A 25,842-nucleotide genomic window follows, 5' to 3' on the forward strand; every position below is an offset into this window, starting at 1 on the left:
GAGGTGCAGCTCTGCTTTGTCACCCAGCCTGACGTCCCCAAGGGCCACTGCCCCAAAAGCCAGAGCCAGACCAGGTACCTTCAGGCACATCCCTTGCGTCCCCCGTGCCCAGGGGTGCGGAGCAGGAGCCCAGGTTCCTTCCCCGTGCCAGTTGCCAGCCGAAGTGCATCGTATTTTAAAATGCACTTTCTTGTTTTTAATCAGATAATGTCTACCGGTTCGATAATAAACTAATTACGTGCTTAAAATGGCGCGGGAGAGGGGTCCTGTTTCAGATTAGTCACATAATAGAGGTGCCCAGGGCTGTTCTGGAGGTTGCTTGAAGGCTTTCTCGTGCGAGAAGGTCTCGTGTGCCTGCTCCAGCTTACTCAGGCCTGGTCAAACTCGGTTGGCCGACAGCGTATCAGATCTGTTCCTCTAATCAGTCACATGTTAGCCAGAACTGTCACCAGATTTGCAATTTAATAGGTGCAGCTCAACACTTCCAATTAATGCAGGCTGTGTACTTAGCGATCTATCATTTCAGAGCTGTGTCACTTCAGAGCTGGCACTCGGCAGAGCCGCCTGCGAGACAGCGCTGTGCTTTGCTAAGGCAACTCACCCCGACTTTAGTTGCATTTCCCAGGCTTAGCAAGCGTTCAAAAAAATCAACACATAGCTGCAGAAACCTCTAAAACAAATCACAGAAGGGCTGAGGTGGGCAAGGACCTCTGGAGGCCACTTGCTCCAACCCCTGCTCAAGCAGGGGCACCCAGAGCTGCTTGCCCAGGATGTGTCCAGGGGGCTTTTGAAGATGTCCAGAAAGCCTCTCTGAGCAACCTGTGCTCCTTCACTCCGTCACCCACACAGCAAAGTGCTCAGAGGGAGCCTCTGTGTTTCTCTTTGTGCCCATTGCCCCTGGGCACCGCTGAATTGTGCATAAATACAGATTTATAATAGGTGATTCAGCATCGACGGGCTTTTGTGTGATCTTCCCTGGGAAGCTGCTATTTTTAGTGAATTATTATAAGCGGTAGCATCACTCCCATTTATTTATAAAGGCACGAAAGAACACCCATACACGTTTCCAAATAGTCGATGTGTAGTAGCGGCCATATGCTGAGAGTGAGCAGAAACACAGCCTCGGCACCCTGGTTTCCACAACCCTGCGTGGGGGTTTTGCTGGGACCTTTGCATCTAGGAAACAAAAAGCAGAGGGGAAAGTTCTTCTTCTAGTTAAGAGAAACAAACCCAAAGGCTTCAGGGTGGAAGCCTGCCTCGCAGTGAAATTGCATCGTTTTCATTGAGGTCTCACTCAGTGACCACTGAGGTTTGGGAGGACTCTCCCGTTAGCTTCAGCAGCTGCTGAATCGGGTGCACGATGAAAATAGGAGCTATTTTTATGAAAGATACCAAGTGGATGATATTCGGGTTGATGAGGTTGCGTGTGCTTGCACATCTCCTGGGGCTCCTGGTGGAACAGAGGAGAAGAAGTGCATCGGTGCCCTACCAGAAGTGCTCTACAAATACAGGGTGATGCCATTTCCAGAGTCAATACCATGGAAACAATTGAAATGCCAGGGTTATCCTTAAAAAAAAATAGAGAAAAAAAAAAAAAGTTATCTGTGTGTGTCCATCATGGCTTTTTTTATGCAACCCCTTGCTTTTAAGGTCCCTTAAAAAACAGTAAGTGGTGATGTTTTTTGGTTTTACCAGTTGTGTTTGTGTGGCAGTCAGGCCCGCACTGATGTGCCTTGGGATTTTCACGAATTCAGCACCTTGCAAGATCAATGTCTGAAAGTAAATTCCTGCTCTTAATTAAGTTCAACCCTTTGATTGAAATTAATTGCGTTCTTTAATTTTGTGCAGACACGGTACAAAGCAGGTGGAAAGGGATGAAAAAGGAGGCTCTTGACAAGGTGCCTTTAGCAACTCCCGATGCTGCCGTGTGGTTCTGGAGCCTTAATCCCATTTTAATACGGAAAAGCATCAGCTCCTTATACAGAGGCAAGCACTTACATTTTTAGCAGCTTATATTTTTACAGCGTAGGTGTCTGCTGGCACGGGGAGCAGTTGCTGAGTGCCCAGGCGAAGGGGGGACACGGCCATGGGCTGGGTTGCAGGAAGGGGATGTTCTCCCCAGCCCTCCAGGAATGAAAACAGCTGGGCAAAAGCTTGCTCAGGCAGCTTCTAAACATGTAAAAAAATACATATACACATTGCATGGCCATTGCCATTGCTCTTTATGGAGTTGTTACACTTTTTATCCTCAGACTGTGTTCCTTCTCCGCAGCTGCACTAGTTAAACTACCAGCATTTCCCTCGCCCTGTTTCCCTTCTCCCAACACGCAGTGGAAAAAAAATAAACTGCAAGCAGCGTGCTCTGCTCACAGCAAAACAAATGTTATTTATTAGAGTCCTCCTGTGGTCAGTAGACGTCTGACTGTAAAATAACTGGAGATTTTTCTGCTAACTGGAAGTGTGATGCACTGAGACGATTTCCAGGCAGCGTATATTTTCAGCTGAGCTTTATTTACGTCAGCGTAGTGATTTGCAATATCAGTGTTTGCAAAGAGTGAGGCAGCAGTTGTTTTAATTAGACTTCTTTTTTTTTTTTTGGTGGAAAAGCTTTTAATTGCGTTGTGACTAAGTCCCCTCAGCTCCGCATTTCGAGATGCCTTTCCCTTAGGAAGGGAGGGCACCCACCTCCTCTGGGGGCACATATCCTGTCCTTGTGTAAGGGAGCAGCCCCGGGGCATGAGGCATGCATCTCGGGGTTTGTTTGCCCTCCTCTAACCAAGTTCTTCCGTCATAATTTGGCATAGTGCAGAGTCCTTGGTTTGGGACTGCTGGAGGTATGTGCCCTGCTCGTCTGTGGTTGGTTCTCAAAAAAGATCTCTCTTTTTTTTAATGTAATTTGCTTAATGCTGTTTTTTTCCCCTGAAACTTTCATAATTTAGGGAGACTACAACAAACCAAAAATGCGTGATTTTTGGTTTTGTATGGAAAAAGTACAGGCAATTAAAAGGATGTAAGACATGGCTGGGCAAATACTGTTGGAGGACTTGTGTTTTAATTCTTGCTTTTTCTCTATCTCCAGTACCTTCACCACTTTATTACATTATTTTTTTTCCTGATTTGCAAAAACTTACGGAAAAGATGACCTCTGAGACCCATTTGGGCTGGGGATGCTTAAGCTCCTTGAGAAGAGCAGCACTGCAGCCTTTCCCTGCAGAGTGGCTACCATACAACCTCATCTGGTGAAGTTAGAGCATTAAATATGTTAATAAAGTGTAAAATGAAGTATAGTTCTCCCAAGTGAGCGTTAGCAGCAGTTACGGGCCTGCAGATCGTGTTTGTTTTCCTCTCATCGTTTCCCAGTATCCCAATTGTTAAAATAAACCGCTGCTTTTGATTTGTAGTAGCAACTTTACGGCTTAGGAGCCCGTATCTGAAATAATGAATTAACTTCTCCTTGCAAAACACTGAAATGAAAACAGAGCAGTGTGTAACTTGGACCCGGCAGCCACCAGCTGCACCTCATCTTGCTAATCTTCAGCCTCCTTTTTTTTTCTTTTTTTTTGGGCCTTTAAGAGTTAAGTTACACAACTCTCTTTATTTTTAAAGTGAGTGGATTCCTTGTTGCGTGGTTGAGAATGATAAATTGATACCACATGTTGCTCCCAGACAAAAAAGACTCTGTGTTGCAGTGGAAGCACTTGCAGCTGGTGTCTGAGTTAATGGACGGGCTCCACAAGGTAAACACAGTTTGGAAGAGGCTGAAGCAGACACGGGCTGGAGGAGCTGGGGGGGGGGGGATTTTGTCTGTCTTAAAGGCTCGAGCATTTGCTGCTTTGGCTCGACCAGGGCTGTGTGTTGAAATAACGCATGGCCTAAGCTTTTCCGGGAGGCTCGTGTATATGTTTGCACCAAATCAGGTATACGGCGCGATGGAAATGTTTGAGTGTCCTCCCTGGGAGCTTATCCGTCCGCACTCGTACCAAAATACCAAGAGGGATGTGTAATTAGGACATGGTAGCTGATTTCATTTATTTTCCTGAGCAAAAACGTGGCTGATTCCCTCAAGGAGCATTAATAAAAACGGGAGTAGCGGATCAGCACTGCCCCTGGTCAGCAGTGACTCCCCGTGTGGCCCTGGGTTTTGGAGTAGTAGTGTCACCCCATGTGTTGCTGCTCGGGCTCCTATGGGGTGCTCAGCTCCGATTATATTGCTAGTGAGTGCTGGTGTGCTATCTTGCCAGCCCTTGGCCTGCTGTTTCACAAAACCAGGCAGGTTTAGATGAAAACCCAAGGGGCGTGAGGTGTATGGTGAAGAGAAGTGCCTAGCAAATGGGGCAGGGAAGATTGGGACCACTTCTGATGCCACCACCAAGCTTTCCTCATCCCAGGGGATGCCTTTGGGAAACCTCATATCCCACAGCCTCAGCACAGAGGGGCAGGACCCTGCCGTCCCCAGCTCTGTCAGGGCTGAGCTCCCGCCCTTCCTCCGCCATTTTCCCTGTGGCGCCATCGCTTGGCCTCACAGCGCCTTCTTCTGACGCCTTCCCCTTCAGCTCTGCGTGGGTCTGCTCCACCCCACACCACTGCCGTCCCCTTCTCCAGATGTCCTGGTCCTCTCCTTCCCTCTCTCCACCTTCCGTGCTCAGCTTCTGGCCTCCCCAGCAGCGTCACTCCACCTGCCCATCTCCTCACAGCCTTGCCCCCACCTGTCTGTCAGAGGCACATAATCCCCCTCACAGACATATGTATTTTAATTTAACGAAAGTGCGCCTTCCTGAGGCGCTGTACCACATCAGCCCTGCCTCATCTGCTCCTCTCTGCTGGGTCTTCCTCGCCTTCAGGGCCAAAAAGTTTTCTGCAGGACCACTTCAAGAGGGACTGGGACCCAGCTGGGCTAGGCACAGTGCCGTATGTTCTTCATCTTATCTGCAGGAACCTCAGTCTTCTGGCTCTTGGTAGGGCATGCAGCCTACTTCAAGTCGGGTATAAATAGTAACGCTAATAAAGGGAGGAGCTCGTCATATTTATTTTCTGCTCTGCTCTTGTACAGTCCTTGTGTTGTAGCCTTCAGTGGTATGTGAGCTCTTTCCAAGGTGTCTGCAGCCTGGCTAGCATCTGTCCCGCGGACATATGGTCTCCAGGACAGATTCATGGGCGTTCCTTTCTAGATCTTTTAAAGTTTCTCGTTGCATTTTGGCATGGAAAAATGTGTTTTGTTTCCATCATAGTGGCCTACTCCTTCCCTCAAATAAGCCAGAACAAATTCCCATTAATTGGAGCAGCAGCGGGTTCAAATCGCAAACTGTGTTTTCGTTCCTTCCCCACCTCCTCTGTGGTTTGTCGCAGGATCATACGTTGCTAGTGCACATGCCTGGGAGCAGAAGTTGTGCCACAATGTTTTCCTATACTTTATGCAGCCGTGAACATTCACTGACAATCCTGAAACAGGTAGCAAGCACAGTTATTTCCATCCAGGTAGCAGCCTGGTAGCCCAGCGCAGCAGCCTTCACTCGCTGATTTCCGTAGCAAAACTCGCTTGTGAAAGCATAATAGGGTCCAGCCATAATTTGATTTGGCAGGGCATCCAACACATGGAGAAACCAAGAAACTCAGATACTGTTGTTGAAGAGGTTAGCGGGGGAGGCTACGTGAAAGAAGTGGGTTTCAAGGCAGTGTTTGAACAGAGGGTGGAGATGAGGTACACAAAAATAAATTGGCCCGTAATTATGCGTAAGAAAACAGTTTTTCTGCAGGAGAAAAGTAAAGAAAAACAGAAGCTGGAGCATAAATGGCATATTGTATAACGTAAAGGAAAACAAACTGCTTGGATTTTTTCATAACTAACAATTTTCAGTGCAAAAGTATTATTACATTCTGCTATTATTTGTGTGATACCAACACTGAGCGAAAAGATATTATAGGGAGATTACGCATGTGCACATATATCCACACATGCAGGAACCCTCATCCTAAAATGTTCTTCAATTTCGCGTTTTTACCAACTGACCATTTGGGATTTTTTGTGGTTTTAGACCAGATGTTTTCATACTACACCTACCACCAGCAGAAATTCATGAGAATACCAGAGGTCACACACTGTTGGCTGCTGGCACTTGGGCTGAGTGTTTTCACATTTGAAGCTGTATGGCAGTCTACATATGCCACCTTGGGTGTTTCTTTTCTGCTTTTGGAGAATTTTGTCATCTGTAGGTATCACTGTGGTGCTTATTCTTGTATCCAGCATTTGTAGGTTGTGTACATGATGGTGTTTGGTGTGGTGTTCTAGCTCTGGTCATCCTAATCCAGCCACCCGGAGAGATTCCCATGCAGATATTCTCACATGTAGTTGTCACAGGGGATGAATGCAAGAGCTACCTGCACTGATGCAGTACAATCTGGAATATCAGGAAATAATGTTTTAAAATAGAAATTAAAAATAAAAATATCAACAAAAACAAAACCAGCGGTCTGCTGCCAGTTGAGAGAAACATGAGGAAGTTAGCAGTGGTGCCTAGTTATTAGAAGTTAGAAGCAGACTTTTACCAGGCTCAGAATACAGTTAAAAATGTTCATCAGCTAAACAATAAGAAACTTTTCCCTCCTTAGACCGAAGAGTTATGGTGCTGCACCTCACTCCAACATATTTTAATGGCATTATAGTTCCTTGGAAGTAGATGAGTTTACAGTTGAAGTGCTGACCCAAACTTGTCTCGAGTGCATCTGCAAAGCCTGGTCTGCTGTTTTGTGCAAATGGTTTAAAACGGAGCAGTTGCTATTTTGAACCGCAGTCAATACGATTTCTCTTTTCATCGCAAACGCGTCTGCTGTCTGCATGTGAGAAGAACTTCAGGCATGTTTTCCATTTCACAATCTGACAAAAACCACAACACTTAGAGGGGGGAGAAGGCATCTTATGCTGAGAAGGATTGTTTAAAAAAAAAAAGCTGGGCTGTATTTCTTCATACATCCAGCGTGTCTCCAGTTCACATATGTCAAACATCCATTTATCCTTATGAGGCAAGTGCTGAGATGCTTGTGAATGATTTGCTGATTGATGCGTTCTTTGCGCGTTTAAACCTGGTATTTCTTCAGTGCTTTGTAAATGAAGGTCATTTATTCTGGGTGGTTTGATCGTGCTATCGTCTTGTTGACACTGTGCTTTTAAAGCGTGCTGGTAGAACAAATGTAATTTTATTCTCTTTATAGCTGGTATTTGCTGAAATTTAGGGAAAAGTGCAACTTTTTAAACCTGACCGTCTTTAACATGCAGGAATAGCACAACTGTTTTGTCAAAAGAATATGGCATCACTCCAAAAATCTTTGACTTGCACATGGGGAAAAAAAATCCAGCCCCTTGGAAGCATTCTCAGTTGCCAATACTACTTGAACGTCCTTTCTTAAGCCTTATTTTAAGCCCCAAATCAGCAGGATGAGTAGAGCTGGATTTTTTTTCCCAATTTTTGGGGTGTAAATCTGGTGGGGTTTCACTGGGGCTAACACAGGAGCTGGTTTTTGTGGCGTCCTCTACAACACAGGGTAGATGGCTTTGTGCAACTTCATACGGATGAGTAGGATACTATGAGGATACTGTAGCAGGGGGGCAGCTGGCCAGCTGCTGTGGTGCCTCTCATGGAGAAAGAAGGCACAGCTTACTCATCCACAGCATGCCCGTGTCCTACAGGGCCCGTTGTTTTTACCGATGTGGTCTTCATGTGATGTTGGTTTTGTGGTGGAGGTTTTGGGGTAGCAAAAGAAGTGCTGGCCTTGACGTTTCGTTTTCTTCCTTTCCCGCAGAACTCCATCCGGCACAACTTGTCGCTCCACAGCCGCTTCATCAGGGTGCAGAACGAGGGCACCGGGAAGAGCTCCTGGTGGATGATCAATCCAGACGGCGGAAAAGTGGGCAAGGCGCCACGCAGACGCGCCGTGTCCATGGACAACAGCAACAAGTACACCAAGAGCAGAGGGCGGGCGGCTAAGAAAAAGGCGGCCCTGCAAACGGCCCAGGAGGCAAGCGAGGACAGCCCTTCCCAGCTCTCCAAGTGGCCGGGGAGCCCAACGTCCCGCAGCAGCGATGAGCTGGACGCCTGGACGGATTTTCGCTCCCGGACGAATTCCAACGCCAGTACGATAAGCGGCCGCTTGTCCCCCATTTTGGCAAGCACCGAGCTAGATGATGTTCAAGACGACGACGCTCCGCTTTCTCCCATGCTGTACAGCAGTCCATCGAGCTTGTCCCCCTCGGTAAACAAACCGTGTACCGTGGAGTTGCCTAGGTTGACTGATATGGCCGGGACAATGAATTTGAACGATGGACTGACAGATAACCTCATGGATGATCTCTTGGACAATATAACACTCCCTTCCTCCCAGCAGTCGCCCACGGGAGGGATGATGCAGAGGAGCTCCAGCTTTCCGTATGGTTCCAAAGGTTCGGGGCTGGGTTCCCCCTCGAGTAGTTTCAACAACGCCGTGTTCGGGCCCTCGTCCCTGAACTCCCTCCGCCAGTCGCCCATGCAGACCATTCAGGAGAACAAGCAGGCCACCTTCTCTTCCATGTCCCATTACAACAACCAGACGCTGCAGGATCTGCTCGCCTCCGATGCGCTCAGCCACAGCGATGTCATGATGACGCAGTCCGACCCGCTCATGTCCCAAGCCAGCACAGCTGTGTCCGCCCAAAACTCCCGCAGGAACATCATGCTCCGCAACGACCCCATGATGTCGTTTGCCGCGCAGTCCAGCCAGGGCGGTCTGGTCAATCAGAGCCTGCCCCATCACCAGCACCAGTCTCACAACTCTCCTCTTAGCGGCAGCCGTGCCTTGTCCAATTCCATCAGTAACATAGGCTTGAGTGACTCGAACAGCTTGGGTTCCTCCAAACATCAGCAGTCGCCCGTCAACCAGTCTATGCAAACACTTTCTGACCCGCTCTCAGGCTCCTCTTTGTACTCCTCTAGCGTGAACCTCCCGGTCATGGGACACGAGAAATTCCCGAGTGACTTGGACCTGGATATTTTCAATGGGAGCTTGGAGTGTGACATGGAGTCCATCATCCGCAGTGAACTCATGGATGCAGATGGGCTGGATTTTAACTTTGATTCCCTCATCTCAGCTCAGAACGTTGTCAGTCTGAATGTGGGGAACTTCACTGGTGCTAAACAGGCTTCATCACAGAGTTGGGTACCAGGCTGAAGGATCTTTCAGAACAGGGAAAAATGGGCAAACAGGTCAGTGCCCCGTGGATGTGCTAAAATGCTGGGTTCCGTAGTTTTATTGGAGTCTGCACCAAACACTTAATTGTTAGCGCACACTAGTGGCACTAATTGGGCTTGTGATGGCTTGCTGTGTTTTGGTATGCAACAGCTACAACCAAGAAAAATTCGGAGGTGTGGAGGGAAATGAGGCTAAGCTGTAAAAGCGGCTCGGCTGCCACCGTGTCAGCACGCATCTGATGCTACGTGTCCTTCTTAATTTAGGCATAAGAAATGTTAATGACAAATCAGGCAAACCCAGGTGGAATATTTGTGGGTTCCAGGAATCAGAGAGCCCCAGCCTGCCTTCTTTGAAGTCGCAACAGGTGGATCCATCTCTGCAGCCGATGCTGCACGTAGCCAAGCCGTGTTACACGGGCACAGGGCGAGGGGCTTTGCAGTCAGTGCAGCAATACTGCAGCAGGGGAGGAGGGAGAGTGCCCTTGAAAGATCAGTGCTGGCACAGATCTGGGCTGAATTAGAGGTGTACTGCTGCTGCGGTACAGCTGCGCTAGTGCAATTGTTTGGTTTTAGTCTTTAATGTAATTGCTAACAAAAGAAAAGTGGCAAATCAAGGGATTATATTTTGAAATAACAAAGGTAGGATCCTGGTCGCAGGAACATCCTGTTCTAAGTGCTTTAAATACGCAGAAAAATTGTTGGTCCCTCTCAGGACTTGTGTAGATATCATTTCCTTTTGGACTCCACCAAGAGAATATCTTAAGGTTTGGGTTCTGACACCAGTGCTTTTGAAATATTTGCCTCCTCAGATTATTTTTTCCAGATTTTTGTGGTTTTTCTCTGTGTTTCTTTTCCACATCTGGGGACACCAGAGCCTGTAAATGTTGTTCCTGTCATCCTTTGTGATTCTGCAGGTTGCTGCCCATACCTCTCTGCCTGCTTCCACGTACATACTCCCTGACTCATCGAGTAGGTTCCACACAAAGTGCCCTTTCTCCTTTGTTTATTTATTAGTATAAAGGAATAGATTTCAAAACACAGTAGGATAAAAGGTTAGCTATAAATTATTGAAAGTATTGTGTTAAGTTCAGAACAGTGTGCAGAGCATCCCAACACTGAGGCTAAAAGAGGCATTCACTCGGTTTGCAGCTGACTTCCAACTTTCTTATTTCCTTTCTTACTATCCTGTAGAGGACTCGTGCATGGGATGGCATCGTGGCAAGGACAGGGCACCAGCTGAATTCTGCTTTTATTTCAGCTCCAGTGCTTGATAATATAATAAAGGAAAAGGGGAGAAAAAAGAAAAGTGGTTCATGAATTGGGAAGCAAAAACTTGCAGCAGGTCGCGTTTGTCGATCAGTTGCCTCTTCCTCCAGGTGCATGAGCTTTGTGGATTTAGAAACCCTCTTTGCCTGAGGTGAAACACCCAAGGGTACATTCTGCTTAAAGCAGAGATGTTATTGACAGCTGTGCTTGACACACTTCCAGTAGGGTGATGTTTTAGCATCGTCACTTACTGTGTGTGGGTAGAAGGTGCCGGGGGAGACCTGCCAGCAGCACCAGGGAGGCACTCCACCTCGCCAGGGCTCTCAGCTGCCTCTCAACCCTGTCCTGCACCATGCAGGGAGAGCAAAATCACCCCATCCTTCCCAGGCTGTGCCCTCAGAGGAGAGGATCCAACGCATCTGTGTGCAAGGAGCCTCATTTCAGAGGACAGATTTATTAAGGAGGTGGCTCTCCTCAGTGAATTAACGTCTACTCATCTGTGGAAGCCTTTTTCTCTCTCTCTGGCAGCCGGACTGGCTGCTATGGGGTGCCTCCAGTGTCAGGTGTGAGTGCAGGTGATTTCTGCTGTGCTGGTTCACCTCCACAGGTCCTGCTCTGCTGAGCATCACCACTGAAGAGCTGGCCTCTGAGCGAGTGCCTCCCGTTTTGGTAGGAGCATCTCACGTGAAGTCAGGTGTCATCAGCCTGAGTTGTTTTCTCAGCTATTTTTCTGCCTCGCTGTAGCACAGGGACCCCCTGAATTAAAATCTCCTCTCAGCGCTTTTCATGACCCCAGTAACAAAGCTTTGTGGGCTTGGAGGCTGGGAAACACTTTCAGCAGAACAGCCTGATGCTTGCTCATGTTAAATCCATTCCACGAAGTGAAGCAGTCACAATGGGCTCCTGGCATACCTCAGAGTGCTGTGTTTTCTATGAAAAATAAGGGAAAAGCTGGAGTCAGCTTTCAGGAAGAAAAGAAAGCAGCCAAATACACAGTTCTTTAGCTTATACGTACCCTACATATAGAACCAAATTTGTTTGGATTTTCCTCCTACAAGAAGGAAAGAAGGGAATCAATGTGCTTTTTTCTGATGTTATTCACACAGCCATGATTTTCCCCTGTCCCTGCTTGCTTCCCAAGAGCACTGAATCTGCCCTTCACCCACTCAGGTAATCACCGGGTTGTTTCTTCAGCCCATTTATCAGTACGTGAAGACATCACTGTTGCCTAGCCTTTCTCCAGAATGCCTTTTATTTATAACCCAGTGGGTTCTCCCTCGCTCTGCTGGTGTTCCCACCACTTTGGCTCTTTGCTCTGTGCTCCTTCTCAGCCCAAGGGAGTTGTATTTACCCGAAGAGCAGCCCCAAGCAAACCGATGGGGGCTCTCCCCATCAATTTGGGGCGGAAATGGGGGATATACGGGGAGCTGGTGATCAGCAACCGCTCTGGCATCAAAACCCCTTGAAGAAGCTGTTTTTGCCTCAGTTATTCCAGCAATCCAGCTTTGGAGAGAGCCCCGCAGCCGGCGGTGCTGGCAGGGCTTGGGAAGGGGGTGGAGGGCGGCTCCGTGCAAGTAGGGCAGGAACTTCTTGAGCTGGTTTTGCTGTCTGCAAAACTCATCTAGCTGCATCTTCTGGGAGAGGTTTTAATGTGCCATTTAGCCGGATCCCTCTGGGCGCTGTAACAGAGCTGTGCTGAAGCCACGTTGACTTGTTTGAAAGTGAGAAGCAAAATACTTCACAGAGCAGTTAGAGCCAGTCCTTTTACCCGAGCATCGCTGAAGTCCCAAGTCATCTTACTGTAGGAGTGCACGAGTCTCTAAGAGCAGCGTCCTGAATTAGTTCGCAGAATTTGATGGTTAACATCACTGATAAATCAAAATCCCAAGAGATGTAATAAAAGGCCTGTTTGTGTTTCATTAGTCTCTATCTGTTAGGACTACTTGCTGATATGTTCATTTACATTCGGCCTGTTTCTGGGCAAAATTCATACCAACGACAAACCCATAGGCCTGAGGATGACTAAAAGACCATCTTAAAAGTTGAAATAGTAAAGAGATCCCTTTGGATGCAGTTTGTCCCCATTGAATCAGAGCACTCTGACTGGACAACGTGCCACGAGGAGGGTGATTGTCTTTTTTTTCCACAAACCTTGTTCTCTGCTTGTTAAAGCTGACACGTGGAGGGCAGATCTGGTGGACCCTGGCTGCCTCAGCCCCATGGCTGCGCTCCCTCCTCTCTCCGTTTCCAAAATGAGGTCTCACGGGCAGGGCTGACAGGTTTCCTGTGCGGCTACCTTGAAGAAATCCAGAGGCAGTTCAAGAGGAGCAAATTCTTCTGCTCCGTTTCTAACAGGTCGGTGGTTAAGGCGGTGGCGCGCTTTTCGTGTTTCAGCGCTGTTTCAGCCAGCCCGCCTTTTGAGAAGTGGTTTTGTGACTAGCCGAGCGTCACGTGCGCCAAGTTCAGTCTTTGAGCAAAAAATATCCCTGTGGAAAACTTGGTATTTCTCTGCGAACAGGGGTCCTATTAACTCCAGGGAGGGCCTGCCCCGAGCAGGCTCCCCAGGGGCCTGCCCTGTGCCTGTGGGGAAGCTGCAGCCTCTGCTGCTGTACTGCTGCCACCTCAGGCACCGCTGGGCCTTGGTCCCTGCTGTGGCGTTGCCGGCAGCCACTGTCCCTAGCTCAGCTCCAGAAAGTCCTTGTCACGGCCCTGTGTCGATGGGAAGCAGCAGCAGATGGGGCTGCTCCTCCCCAGGCCGGGCCGGCTGAGCCAGGAGGGTGCTCGCAGGGCCTCAGCGGGGGTGAAGGCACAGGAACGTGATGGATCCCTTCACTCCTCCTGGAAGAGCTTGGGCTATTTATTTATTTAAACCTAAGTTTTTGTTTTCGGGTTATTACCTGAGGGGAAGGGTCCCTCAAAACCAGCTCTCTGTCCGCAGGCTCAGCGGTCGGCAGCCGAAGCCCAGATAGTGGTGTGCTCCTGTGGTTTGGGTGTTCTGTTTTTGCGATATATATATATCCATATTTCGGTGCCTCATGCTTTGTCATGTGATTCAGCAGCAATAATTAGGCAGAAACTTGCTGTCCCTGCAGATGCCAAGATTACAGGATGACATACTCTCACCAGATGACAGCACAAACTGGTATTTTTAGAACAGCCCGCATCAACTGGTCTCCCCAGTGCTTTCCTCCCCAGATCAGCAGCGCTTGGGTTTCATTAGAGAACGAGTCTTGCAAATGTCTTTTTTCACGTGAATGAGCCGTTATATGATTGTTTAGAGCTGAGGATCAGCGTTCGTCCCAGGTCATGCTCTTGCCCAATAGCTGGGCTGGTTACAGGTGGTTTGGTTTTTTATTTCTGCCTTTTCATCCGGGCCTTTAAACAGCCCCCTAAAAAGCATATTTTCTTCAATAAGTGCATAATAAGAGAGGTTTTTTTTTAGAAACACAGCATCATGCAGCTGAGGAAAGGTCAGGATCTTCTTTCATGGCAATTCAGTGCTCAGCCACAGTGATGAGCTGACAGGCGGAGAGGCTTGAGTCTTAGCTTCATGACAGCCAAAGGGCACAGGTACGGCGTGGGCAGCAGGAGTGCATGCAGCTGAGCAGTGCTGTGAGTAAATAGCCAGGCTTTTTCTCCTGGCCTGAAGAAAGATTGTGAGGGATGGATGCTCGCACAGCCTCCCCCTGGGCTCCTGGTGCTGGAGGTGGAGAGTGAGAGTCTCCTGCAGGATGGTCGCAGCAGCGTTGCCCCCCATCAAGCCTCCACGTGGGGACACCGGCCCCATTAACTCAGGTACCAGCAGTTGGGTGGCAGGGCTCCGGCCCGGTTTGTGGGGCCATTTAATCAGCTTTTCCACTCAGATTACCACGTGGGGCGGCCCTTGTGGAGTCTGGCGGAGCAGACATCTGTTGGGCAGCAAGCGGACAGTGACACGGCTCAGCTAACAAGAGGCTGCTGCGTGGCCGAGGCTGTCTGCGATTGCTCCAGGGAAAAAAGGATACTTCCCAGAGGGTGCCGTGGAGAATAGCGTGTGTTCGTGCACTTTTTCATCTGAGCTGAGTGCCTAGCCCGTTGTTCTTCCCTGCGCTGCCTCCTCCTGCAAACTGCTTCTCTCAGCTTCCACAGGTATTTCATACAAGTGTAGGGAAGATCTGGTTTAGAGGAAGGGCCTTGCCTCTCTTGCCTCCTCCTAACACTTCTAAGTCCTGGCAGAGGAGGTTCTGCCTTACATCAGCTTGGTGGAAATCCTTCTCGGTGATCCATGTGAGCATTACTGGCCTGCGCTTGGCAGAGAAAAAGAGACAGTCTATGAGGACATTCAGAAAAAGAGTACATAGCAGGTTTCCATGGCACTGTAAAATGCGTAATTCACGATGTTTCCAGTCAGGTAGGTACCCTTTACTCTCCAGCTTGGAAAGCAACATTTGTTCTCCAGATTCAAAGGCATAAGCAAAATCCTTCTCTGTATTTGCACAGGTATAGTAGTTATCCATCCTCTTCTCATCCACAGCAGAGGTCTCTTTGCCAGTGCTCCCATGGGCCTGTTATTCAGCTGATGTCCTCCCCCCCTTTTAAAAGTTATATTTTGCAAGCATTTTGGTTCTTCTTGGTTGACCAGGGCAGGGGATTGAACCCAGCCAGATGTGGATGGTTCTCAAAAGCAATTGGATGTCAGCAGTGCTTGTGCTGGAAAGCCAGCGTAGCTGCACGTTGGCATCTCTGTAGGTGTAAAAACAAGTGGCACAACATATGGTCTTTTTGTATGGGCAACAACACAGTGACATATGCAGTGTCGTCTGTACGAGCCTGCTCCTCTTGCAAACAAGTGCAGGATTTCCTGTGGATTGGGTGGTTTAGTACCAGGTCCCAAGACATAAGGAAAACCCCAATCTGTTTTTCCTTGAAGTGTGTGAGCATGGGTGGGCCAATTTCTCTCCAGGTGTCTTCTTCTCCTCTGTAAAATGGGTAGAAGGGACCTCGGCCACCTTTGAGTGGGAAGTGAACTGTCCAGAGGACCCTCCCTTGCTGGAAATTTGCCAGGCTTTCCTTGACAAGGCTTTGAGTAATCTAACCTAAGTTTCAGAAGAAGATTGGTCCAGATGATGTTCAGAAGTCCCCTCCAACCTAGACTTCTCTATGATTCAGTGAAGAGTAGTTCTTCAAAAGCTTCATAAACAGTTGTGAAAGTTCAACGTTGTTTTTTTTTTTTTTTTAACCTGTTCACATGCATAAAAGAGATGGCAATGTATTAATGATTAGATTACATTCAATACGTGTTTATCAGAAAAGTAGAAGAGCAAAAATCTTCTCTTTCTTTTGTTTTTCCCCTGTTGTCCTGACAAACTATAAAGTGCATGGCAAGGTAAATGTAGATTTAGATGAGCAAGTGCTGAGATCAGTAGGGCTAACGTCATTTTGTGCTCATCTCCTCGCCATGCAGTCTGGTTTAAATCTTCACAGAGGCTTATTCTGTACAGGGGTGTGAAAAGAAAGGCCCAGCTTTTGGCCAAGCTGTGAACTTCTGTGATGCTGCAGGTTGGTTGTGCAGGAGCAAGCAGCAGTGGTGTTACAGATACGACGAACAGCACGGGCCTCTGCAAGGAGCAAGGAGGCAGGGGAAGGTCTATCAGAACAGCATTCATGCCAGTAGCTGTGGCACCTCGCTGAGGTCCCGGGCAAGCCTTTTGTTGCAGAGCTAATACAGGGAGAACGATTTGACATCTGCAGGTGCATTTACTTCCAAAGCATTTGGTTGTCTGCTATGGTTTGCAGCGTGTTTTGGAGAGAAGCAGCAGCCACAGAAGGAAAGGATACGCTTTCGTGCTCTACGTGCCTGTGCAAGTACCAGCACAGCAATTTTTTAGCTCCCATATGTCCCAGTTCTCTGCTGCTCTTCCTCTTTCCATTCTTTTCCCCTTGTTCTCTGAGTCTGAACCAGAAAAAAAAATAAATGTATTTTTCTGAGTACAGTTCAAAGAGGAAAAGTGAAGTTGCAACATGCCTGAAAGTTCAGGCCCTTGTGAGACAGTGCATGAAGCTGCCAGCTCTCTGCTTTCCCTTGGACTTTGCATCCTGACCTCAGCATTGCATTTTGGCATGGTGCCACTGTGGTGCAGCATATGCTTGGCCTGCACAGTGACATACCTGCCATGGCATCAGCATTTTTATTCTGCTCTTGCCCAGAGAAGCTGTGGGTGCCCCATCCCTGGAGGTGCTCAAGGCCAGGTTGGATGGGGCTTTGGGCAGCCTGGTCTGGTGGGAGGTGTCCCTGCCCATGGCAGGGGGTTGGGACTGGATGGTGTTGAAGGCCCCTTGCAACCCAAACCATTCTGTGGTTCTATGAAAAATCTCACGCTGCAACTTTGTTGTTGCAGAAGGCCACAAGAGTTATTTTCCTTGTTCAGTTCTAGCAAATACTTTTGTGTTCTTCAGTGTTGAACCGTGAAAACCTACGGCAGAATATTAACTTAAACAACAAAAAGGCTGCAAGCATGCCTAATCATGCCCTGCTTTTGAGCCTAACCCCATTTTAAAGAAGAAGCTGTACTGCTGGTGGCAATGACAGAAGCAAGGGACAGAGGCACTGGAACAAGTGCATATCTGTCACAAAAGGACACGAGTTTCCTTCAAAATGTTTACATTTTTACACTCTGTGGACTTGTAAAAGGCATTATTGGGATTTCTTGTCTCTGGGAAGTCGTACTGAGTGGCACCCAGGGAAAACTCTCGTCTTACAGACCTTTGGGTGGTGATATTTTTCAAGATGCAATATCCACTCAGCAAGGTTTCCAGCCAAACCAGCGGGTCCTCAGTGGGCTGCTTTACAGAGGAGGTGTGTGTTGAGGGTGCAGAGTCAAGTACTACAATCAAGGAAAGGATCACATCCCTTTTCTTTTTGCAACCCACTGCAGGAATTTCCCGTGCTGCAGTAGGAATCAAAGGGAGAAAGCAGCACGGAGCAGATGAGGCTTCAGAGCTTGTCTGATAGAGCATAAACTGGCAAGGGGCTTGGGAGACCACCTTCCCCTTAGGTGGTGGAGACGTGATGTGAGACAGAGGTGAGGAAATGTTATTGCTGGGAGGGTCATCACAGCATTAAGACACACATTAAGGCAAGAGTAGCGTTTATAGGAGGTCAGTAGCAAGGTAGAGGATGGGAGGGCGTAGGAAAGGACAGAAGGAATACAGAAATCTTTGCTTTTCTCTTCCACCAAAAAGGATAAACAGATTTAGCATCTAGGGCTCAGATGTCTGTGGGAAGTGATGAAGCAAGAGTTCATCCCGAACTACCCCTAATTTAGTGCTTTTTCTGTTTCTCTTTTAAAGTTGTCATTTTCACCAACCACATGCGTGTGTGGTTGCACAAGCTATAGTTTGATACAGTACTTTGGCTTCTTCTGATGTCTAGCATATGGGTCTTGTCCAAGCCTTCCGTGCCCAAGGGGTCAAAACACCAGAGTGGGATTGCCTCTGCTTCCAGTGCGAGCCCAGGTGTCAGCTCAGTTGTGGTGACTGCACTTCAGAAGAAAATTCTGATTTTCTTAGAAAGTCTTAAGAAAAGACTGAGCAAAAAAAATCTAAAACACTTCAGGAGAAAGTCTAAAATGCCTTTCCATTCTCTGATGATTGAAAATGGGCTTCAGGTTTGGCAGAGGAGCTGAGGAGCTTTTTAAGGGAGGAGTGAATTTTCCAGAGGGTGGCTTAAGAAGTGTAGGCAAAGGATGCCCTTCCTCTGTCTGGGAGTCCCCCCCAGCTTTGGGGAATGAGGCCGTGCTGCAGGTAAGAGCCAGGGGAATGGGTTTGCTGCAGTGAGTGAGCCATGGCAACCTCCCAGCTGCTGCCACAGCACTGCTTTCGAGCACTGATCTCTAACCCACTAGCCCTGCTAGATTTCCCTTTTCTTCTACCTACCCGTTGCCTCTATTCCATATATTTTCGCAGTCACTCTCATGCATGTGCCTCTGTTGCTTTTTCCCCCAAAAAGGGGACCCAGAAGTAAGTAAAGGCCAGAAAACAGAACAAAGGGGGACTGTAGCACCTTACCTGGGCTTGTTGCCCATAAGGGACAGCATCGTTCTGCCTCAGCGGCGGAGATTCCCCTGCAGACACGCAGCTTTCCCAAATGCCACGGGGAATGGGAGAAAATGTGGTGGAGAACCACTGCTACATGAAAACGTAGCCGGAGCATTTGCTTCCCTGCTTGGCATGGTGTTCAGTGCTGTGAACCTAACTCAGGGTTGATGGAGGCTTTTTGTGGTCAGACAGAAAGTGAGAGCGCGTGGGTCTGCTACGGACTGCAGCGGCGTGTGGGTTAAGGCTTTGATCTACTCCTTGCCGTTTTTTAATCCATCTGCAAAGTCTGCGTAAACAGAACCATGAAAATCAAGCGTGTTTCGGTTCTGCTATGAGCAGCTTCCACCTCCTCCATGCATTTGTCTTGGGTAAGCCCCAGTCCCACAAAGGTTTGGAGGAGAAGCACTGGGCAGAGCCACTGACACAAATCCTGCCTGTGATCGCCTGTCCCCCTCTTTTTTCCTTTGTCTCCTCTTCGGTAGCACTGTGCTTTACATAAGTTTTTAATTTAAATGTTAAACACCGCGCTGGTACTTACTCGGGAGTTTCTCTCCTTATTTCCTTTTAATTAATGGCCCCATTTGGAGCCAGCAGGACTCACTTGGGTTAAGCCCGTGGGTGCTGACTGAGCCGTGCCCTCCTGAGGAGCCTGGGCCTTGGGAAGCCACCAGCCTCCAGCCTCCCTGCAAAGGGATGCACTCGTTTGGTCTGCAGACAGGCCACTGGTTATACTGGGACTTACTGGGCCCGTCTGGGGAACTCGTGGTGACCTTGTTGTGGCCACGGGGACACGCTTACCCAGCGGAGCCGTTGCCAGACAGTCACATTAGCAGAGGGCTAGCATTAATTTGCTCTTTGGAAACGAAGAAATCAATATGTTGATCCAGTTGGAAATCCCTTTATTCGTCGAACAGTCTCCCCCAGAACCCTGCCCGTAATTAAGGCTAAAGCCAAATTTTGTTTGGGCGAAAGGCACAATCTGTCTGCTCCCTAAGCCACCCTGAATGAAGCTCTCCCCTAATGGCGCGGGGAGCAGCTGTCGCCCTGGTGCTCTAATAACCGTCAGACAAAATGATTAAAGTCCCATCCATCATTCAGCATTATCGGGATAGGTCATTTTAATAAAACTCTATTGTGGGATCAGTGCCTGGCACCTTAGAAAGGAGGATCCTGGGGACAGTCTGAGCAGGAACCATACCCCGTCGGGTGGTTTCCCTCACAGGAGCCGCGCTGCCAGATCAGGCCAGCAGTGCCCCTACATGTTCCTGGGCATTTTACAGAGTAAAAACATTCCTGTAATCGACTTGGGTTGCTTCAGCAAGTGTCCCCGTGTTCTTACATTGTATAAAAAATCACCAATCGTTCATCACGGAAGGCCCTCACAAGGCTTTGGGTGGTGGTGGGGACTAGGCCCCAGTTTCAGCCACCTGAGGCAGATATTAAGGAGGAGTTACGTGACAGCACTTTGCTGTATGTCGAAGCTTCTGGGTGCCAACAAATCAAAATTGCTTATCAGTGCAAACTCATTGGCTTTGGAGGTTTACTCGGGTGGCTTTTTGTTGTAGATTTGTGGGTTGTTTTTTTTCCTACACGTAGCAATCTCACTCTTCTCTTTTTCTTCCTCTCCAGGCCCTCAAACTGACACGAGATGTAGAGAGAGAACCCTTTGCCAAATCTGCTGTCAGCAAGTGGACAGTGATACTGTTTACAGCTTACGACCTTTGTGAACCCTGCATTATTTTCCTAACGAAGCAGACTGTTAATAGGCCCCACACCTGAGTGAAGATCCTCTTCTTTTTTTTTTTTTTTTCCTCTTACTTTTTTTTTTTTGGAATTGAACTCATTCTGAAGTATGCAAAATCTTCCTTTTCTGGGATGGCCAAGCACCTGCTGTGGAGACAATGTTCAGCACCATCCTGTTGAGAACACACTGTGTAGCCTTTACAGTAGTTACTTGTCAATGAGTATGTGGTGTTTCAATATATTAATGGTTTATGGGATGTTTTAAGTTGGCTTTTCTTTTTGGAGGTTTTTCCTGTCTGCCCGCCCTCCTCCCCCCCCCCAGCCTCCAGTTTGATTTCCTTAGATTTTTTTTGACCATTTTTGCTTTTTCTCTTTCCTGGGGAATCTGAAACACTGCTTACGCTCGAGAAAGCGATCACAACCCACCACCAGGGCTTTCCGAATATACAGCATCCATTACGCCAAGCGACCGGCCGAATTCCAGAGGGAGGCGATCTCGTGTGGTCTGTTTGCCCGTTGGGTTGCTTTGTTTCTTTTCCTTTCTTAATTCTTTTCCTTCAACTTCATGGTACGCCCCCGTGTTCAAGCATCGAGCCAGGGCTGATGGTGAAGCGAGGGAGAACCGGCGAGGGAAACCTCCCGGCTGGTGCTGGCGAGGACAGGACGGATTGACCGCGGGTGCCGCTGCCCTCCTCGCCTCCTGGGCCGCAGGACCCCGCTCGCTGCCCACCAGAGCAGGCTCCCCGCCTGCTGTACGTTAGTTAGAAGTTTTAGGCTGAGCTGCCCTTTGCTGCTGGACACGGTGAGAGTCACCACCTGGAGGGATCAGTCTGGAGAAGGGAAAATGAAGGGAAACGCCGCTTCGCAGGAGAGGGGAGCCAACGGGCAGTGCATCAGCAAGTCACTTGCACAGGTCATTGCAGTGTGTTATTGCATCAGTGATCCTTTTTTTTTTTTTTTTTTCCTTTTTTTTTGACATATCCTTGATGATTTTTTTCCTTCTCGTCGTTGTCTAACCCACTGTGGAAGAAGAAGCGGGAGAGGGAATGGCAAGGTGACAATACACAAATGGCTTTTCATCCGAGCATAGATTGTAACAGGATAAATGACACTGAAAGACAAGGCAGTTTTATATATTTTGCTTCTTGAGATTTTTCTTTTGTAAAATGAATAATAATTAATAATAATGAATAAAAGGTATGGTGCTGTATAGATCCTCTCTATAATCTGGAAAGTTTGATTACTTTTTATTAGTATCTTGGGGGGGAGGGATACAAAAAAAAAGAGGGGAAAACACCAATGGTACATAAGAACTTGGTATGAAGACGTTCTGAATAGGACAGTGTATACATAATTCTCCAAAGCGATATATGACGTTTTGTTTTTGTTTTGTTTTTTTTTCTTTGCATAAAGGCATTATGCATATAAATATATAAATATATTTTATTATGTACAGAAATGGATCATTATGCATGGATGTTAGGAAAACCGACTAGCATTTTAACCCAGAGTTTCCGTGCATGAGCTGCCACCGGTCCGTGTACCATGCAATGTGGAGTGACTCCCTCGCGCCACTGCCACCGCACACGCACACGCACAGTCATGCACGCCCACGCCAGCGCTCGTGGGCCCTCCCTCGCTCCTCACTTCCCAGGTCCCCGAGGTGACGTTGGTGAAATAACAGCTCCCCCCCCTTACCCCGTGTGATGGAAGTTTTGTTCCGTATCGTAGCCCCCCTCGCGCTCACGCTCTTCCCCTACAGGCGCCCCTCTTGGTTTCGCCCCGTGGTTATGACTGTGTAAAACTCTGTGCAGTTGTGGTTATCGTCGCCCCGTAGCATATCGACTCTTCCAAGCAGCCAAGGGTTTACCATTCTCATTTTTATTTTTATTTTTTAAAAAAAAAGAAAACTTCTCCCCATGCCCCATGGATTCGGATACAGGACACACACTGCACCCCTACCTTGGAGACTATCCCAGCACCCGCTGAAGAGGGATGGTCTTGGACAACCTCTTCAGCTTGGTTTGGTTTCTGCTGCTCGTTTTTGTGGCCAAAACTTTCAAACTGAAGTGCCTCATGTCGGGCATCACAAGTCTGGGGCTTGGACGTGGTGTCACGGGGCTGTCGCTCCTCAAACTGAGGTGCCTCAAGGGCCACCCCGTCCGCATGCTGAGGTGTCTAAAAATTGCCCTCGTCTCCAGAGGTGCCGAGCAAATAAATGCATCCTAATGAATTCAAAAGGTCACTTGTTTAGGTGTCAAAATACAGATAAAAATTGCTAATTTGGGGAAAATACCTTTTGAAAACTTTGGTCTTTTGAGTTTTCAAACATTCTCCTGCATGGTTTTCCCTCTGAAACCACATAAAACAGATAACGGCCCAGAAAATTACACAGGAGTCACTTAAACACTCTGTCTAAACAGAAGGTCTAAGGTGGCATTTACGCAGTTCCCTACTCACAGTTTTGGGGGTTTATTTCATAATTTTGTCATTTCTTTTTTTTTTTTTTTCTCATGAGAACAATTGGATAGTTGGCCACTGCTTAACTCCGGAAATCTTTGTGCCACTGCTTCAAAAAGTTAACCTTTTAGGTCATGTATTTCTCTCGAATGATGTCATTGCTTGGCAATCAGTGTCCTGTAATTGTTTTTAGTACACGATATGCATTAGGAATTGCCAACAGATGCGAAGGGGGACCAGACACATTTCGTTACTATGGGTTGGAAAAATGGATTGTACATTTGGCTTCACATGTTTAACTTTTTTTAAAAAAAGTTGCATGATTGGAAAAAATATGTATACAGTATCTGTAAAACTGTTTTATCTGTTTTTGTTTCAAGCCATGTAAATTGGAAGAATATGAAATCCACAGCCTTAGCGCGCATGGCCGTCTTGACATACCGAAGAGCTGAACAGTTTATACTTTTCATTTGGGCTATCTTGTACTTTCATTTGAAAGCAGACACTCTCATGTTGCAGTCTTACTGAGGATTTTATAAAATAAGAATAATTAAAAGATTAAAAAAAAAAAAAAAAAAAAAAAAAGATGCTGCCCTGGATGAATATACTACTTTACTACACAGAGATCGGAAGGAAGTTTGTTTTGGAGCAAATCCTGCCCCGTTCCAGACGAAGTAGCGACGCAGTGCTTACTCCACTTGGTGTTAGTAGATATTGCCTTGTGTATTCCATTTTAAATTGTAATCTAGTTTGTAAAAGAGATGGTGACGCATGTAAATAAAGCATAATGGATCTCTACATTGCACAATCGCCTTCGCTCTGCTTTGTTGTCCTGGGCGTCTAGAGCATGGAAGAGGGGTGGGGAGGGGACACCGGCGGTAGCAGGGGACACCAGGCACAGGGCTGCATGAGGTCCTGTGGCTCTGCAGAGGCATCTCCAGGAGGGTTGCCCATGACTTCGTGTCCCTTTGGCTGTAGGAAACATGCAAGGCAGAGTTAACAAAACCACCCGTCCCAGGTGCTGCACAAGGGGACTGTCCCCGGGGTGCTGGGTGGGCGAGCAGGCTCAGTGCCCCTCTGCAAATGTCTGAAGGGCAGCAGAGCAGCGAGGATGCCAGGTGAGGGTGGTGACAGATGAGGTGGAGAAAAATCCTTCCAACGTTGCACCCCGCTGCTGCAGCCCAGCTTGAGCTTTCTGGGAGAAAACCAGCCCGACTGTAACCCAGCCAGAAGAGCTGCATCCCCCTGGGCTTGGCTGGCTTTCAAACCATGCTCGAAAAATGTCTGGAGCACTTGAAACCACCCATTTGGGATTTGGGATAAGAAACCCAGCAGCCTGACTCAGCAGAAAGTTGTATCGGCGGCTCTGGCCGAGGTGCAAGAGAGCGTGCTGAGAAACATGAGACACGTCGGCAGAAGTTGCCCTCCCGCCCTGATGGGAAGCCGCAGATGTGCATGTTTTCTGGAGTCGCTTTTCAAAAGCAAATGATAGCTCCAAAAAAGAGGAGCCTTTTCGTGCAGCAGGGAGAGGTTATGGTAGTGCTGGGGGTGCCTTGTCCATGCAAGGCTTGCTGCGAAGTGCTGCAGCACAAAAGCAGCCTGGATAAGGCTGGCTTGAAGTATTATAGGATACGGTCAGAAAATAGCTTTTTATTAAGAATTGTGCATTATCTCCCAGAGAAATTGATCTATTTTGCTGAGTTTTCCAGGGGCTCCTCCAGCTCTGGTCCTCCTCCTCCTTGGCATTGCTCCCCAGGCATTTGGGACGATCAGTGAGAGCCCTCAGCCCCGTGAGGTGCCAAAGTGGAGGGGCCTCAGCCTCGACCCGAATTTAGGTGGGGGCAGCAGCAACTTCGAGCCGATCGAATCCCATAAAAGCTCTGCGCTGAGCCGACTTGGTTGTGTTGTGCAATGTCTTCACGGCGACCCGCGGTTCACCCGGCCTTGAAATAAATAGATCATCTTTATCTTGCAGAATACTTTCAAAATAAAGCCCAAACATCTTGGAGCTCTCCAAGTCCCAGAAGACAAAAAGGCCTTTCGAGCTGCTGCCGAGACTGGTGAGGCAACCCTGAGCTATTTCGGGAGCTTCCCACCGCATGTGCTGAGTCGCTGGTTAGGCCAGCCCAGGGAAAACAACGTTTTACAGCTCTTGCTTGGCTACTGCTGCCAAGGAAGTTAGGGGTGCTTTCAAGAAGCTCAAGATAAGCAAATCTGGGAGTCTGCTTCTTTTTTTTTTTTTTCTCTTCTGAAGCAGTCATGGTGACTGATATCTCGCTTTTCAAAAGGAGGACTTCTCGGGCCAAGCGGAGCCCAAGCCAGATGAAGCAGATAGGCAGATATCTCCGCCTGGCACACGGAGTCATCCCACCACTGGCGACTTCTGCGGTGCCTCATCGCTTCCCTCTTTGCCCTACCCAGCCCACACAGCTTTTTTTCCCACTCACTCTGCCTGTGCCTTTTTTTTTCCTTTTTCTTCTTCTTTTTTTTTTTTTTCCTTTTTTTTTTTTTTTGATGAAAATCCTATTATCATGCAAAAATGAAACAGAAAATTCCATTAGAAGGAACAAAAACAAAAAAAAAAGAGTTAAGTGCGTTTCTTTTACTGTTATTTAAATCTTTAGAAAACTTCGCAATTGTCTGGTAAAATTCTGAAACTTTGTTCTGGATTTTTTTTTTTCTTTTTGCACTCGGATTTTCTTTTCATACTAATGACACCCATAGTTTTGCATGTGCCACAACATTTACTTGATAGAACAAAGCGTCTCCTGTTTGTATTATTTGATGCTTTGATGACATACCAAGGAGAAGATTTTATCTGGAAAACAAGATAAAATGTCTCGATTCAGAAGTAGCGATTGGCCTAAATGACGTGCAGGTTTAACGATACCTATATCCTGTGAATGACACCTAATGAAACGGGAGAAAAATAATAAAAATGTCATCTCATAAAAGTCTTTCCAGTTTCTGAAACGAAAACGAGCCAGATCAGGTGCTTCCCCTTTGAACTCTCCTTCTTTTCTAGGGGACGCCTTAAAATTTTGTGCTTGAAGTGCAGCGAAATTGCCAAGTGCTGCCTTTC

The 25,842-nt window shown here is 47.7% G+C and overlaps 1 protein-coding gene across 1 annotated transcript in view; it reads left to right on the forward strand.

Moving 5' to 3' along the window:
* The window catches only part of FOXO3 (forkhead box O3), an 80,775-nt gene extending 57,207 nt beyond the window's left edge, over window positions 1-23,568 (forward strand). Inside the window, exons 2-3 of the mRNA XM_084285342.1 lie at window positions 7,795-9,230; window positions 20,187-23,568. Coding sequence (XP_084141468.1) covers window positions 7,795-9,195 — 1,401 coding nt within the window. The 3' untranslated portion in view covers window positions 9,196-9,230; window positions 20,187-23,568. The remainder of the gene's footprint in view (window positions 1-7,794; window positions 9,231-20,186) is intronic.
* The last annotated feature ends 2,274 nt before the right edge of the window (window positions 23,569-25,842 follow it).

The sequence above is a fragment of the Netta rufina genome (assembly GCF_964035555.1).
Source record: "Netta rufina genome assembly, chromosome: 3".
In the NCBI taxonomy this organism is placed as follows: domain Eukaryota; kingdom Metazoa; phylum Chordata; class Aves; order Anseriformes; family Anatidae; genus Netta; species Netta rufina.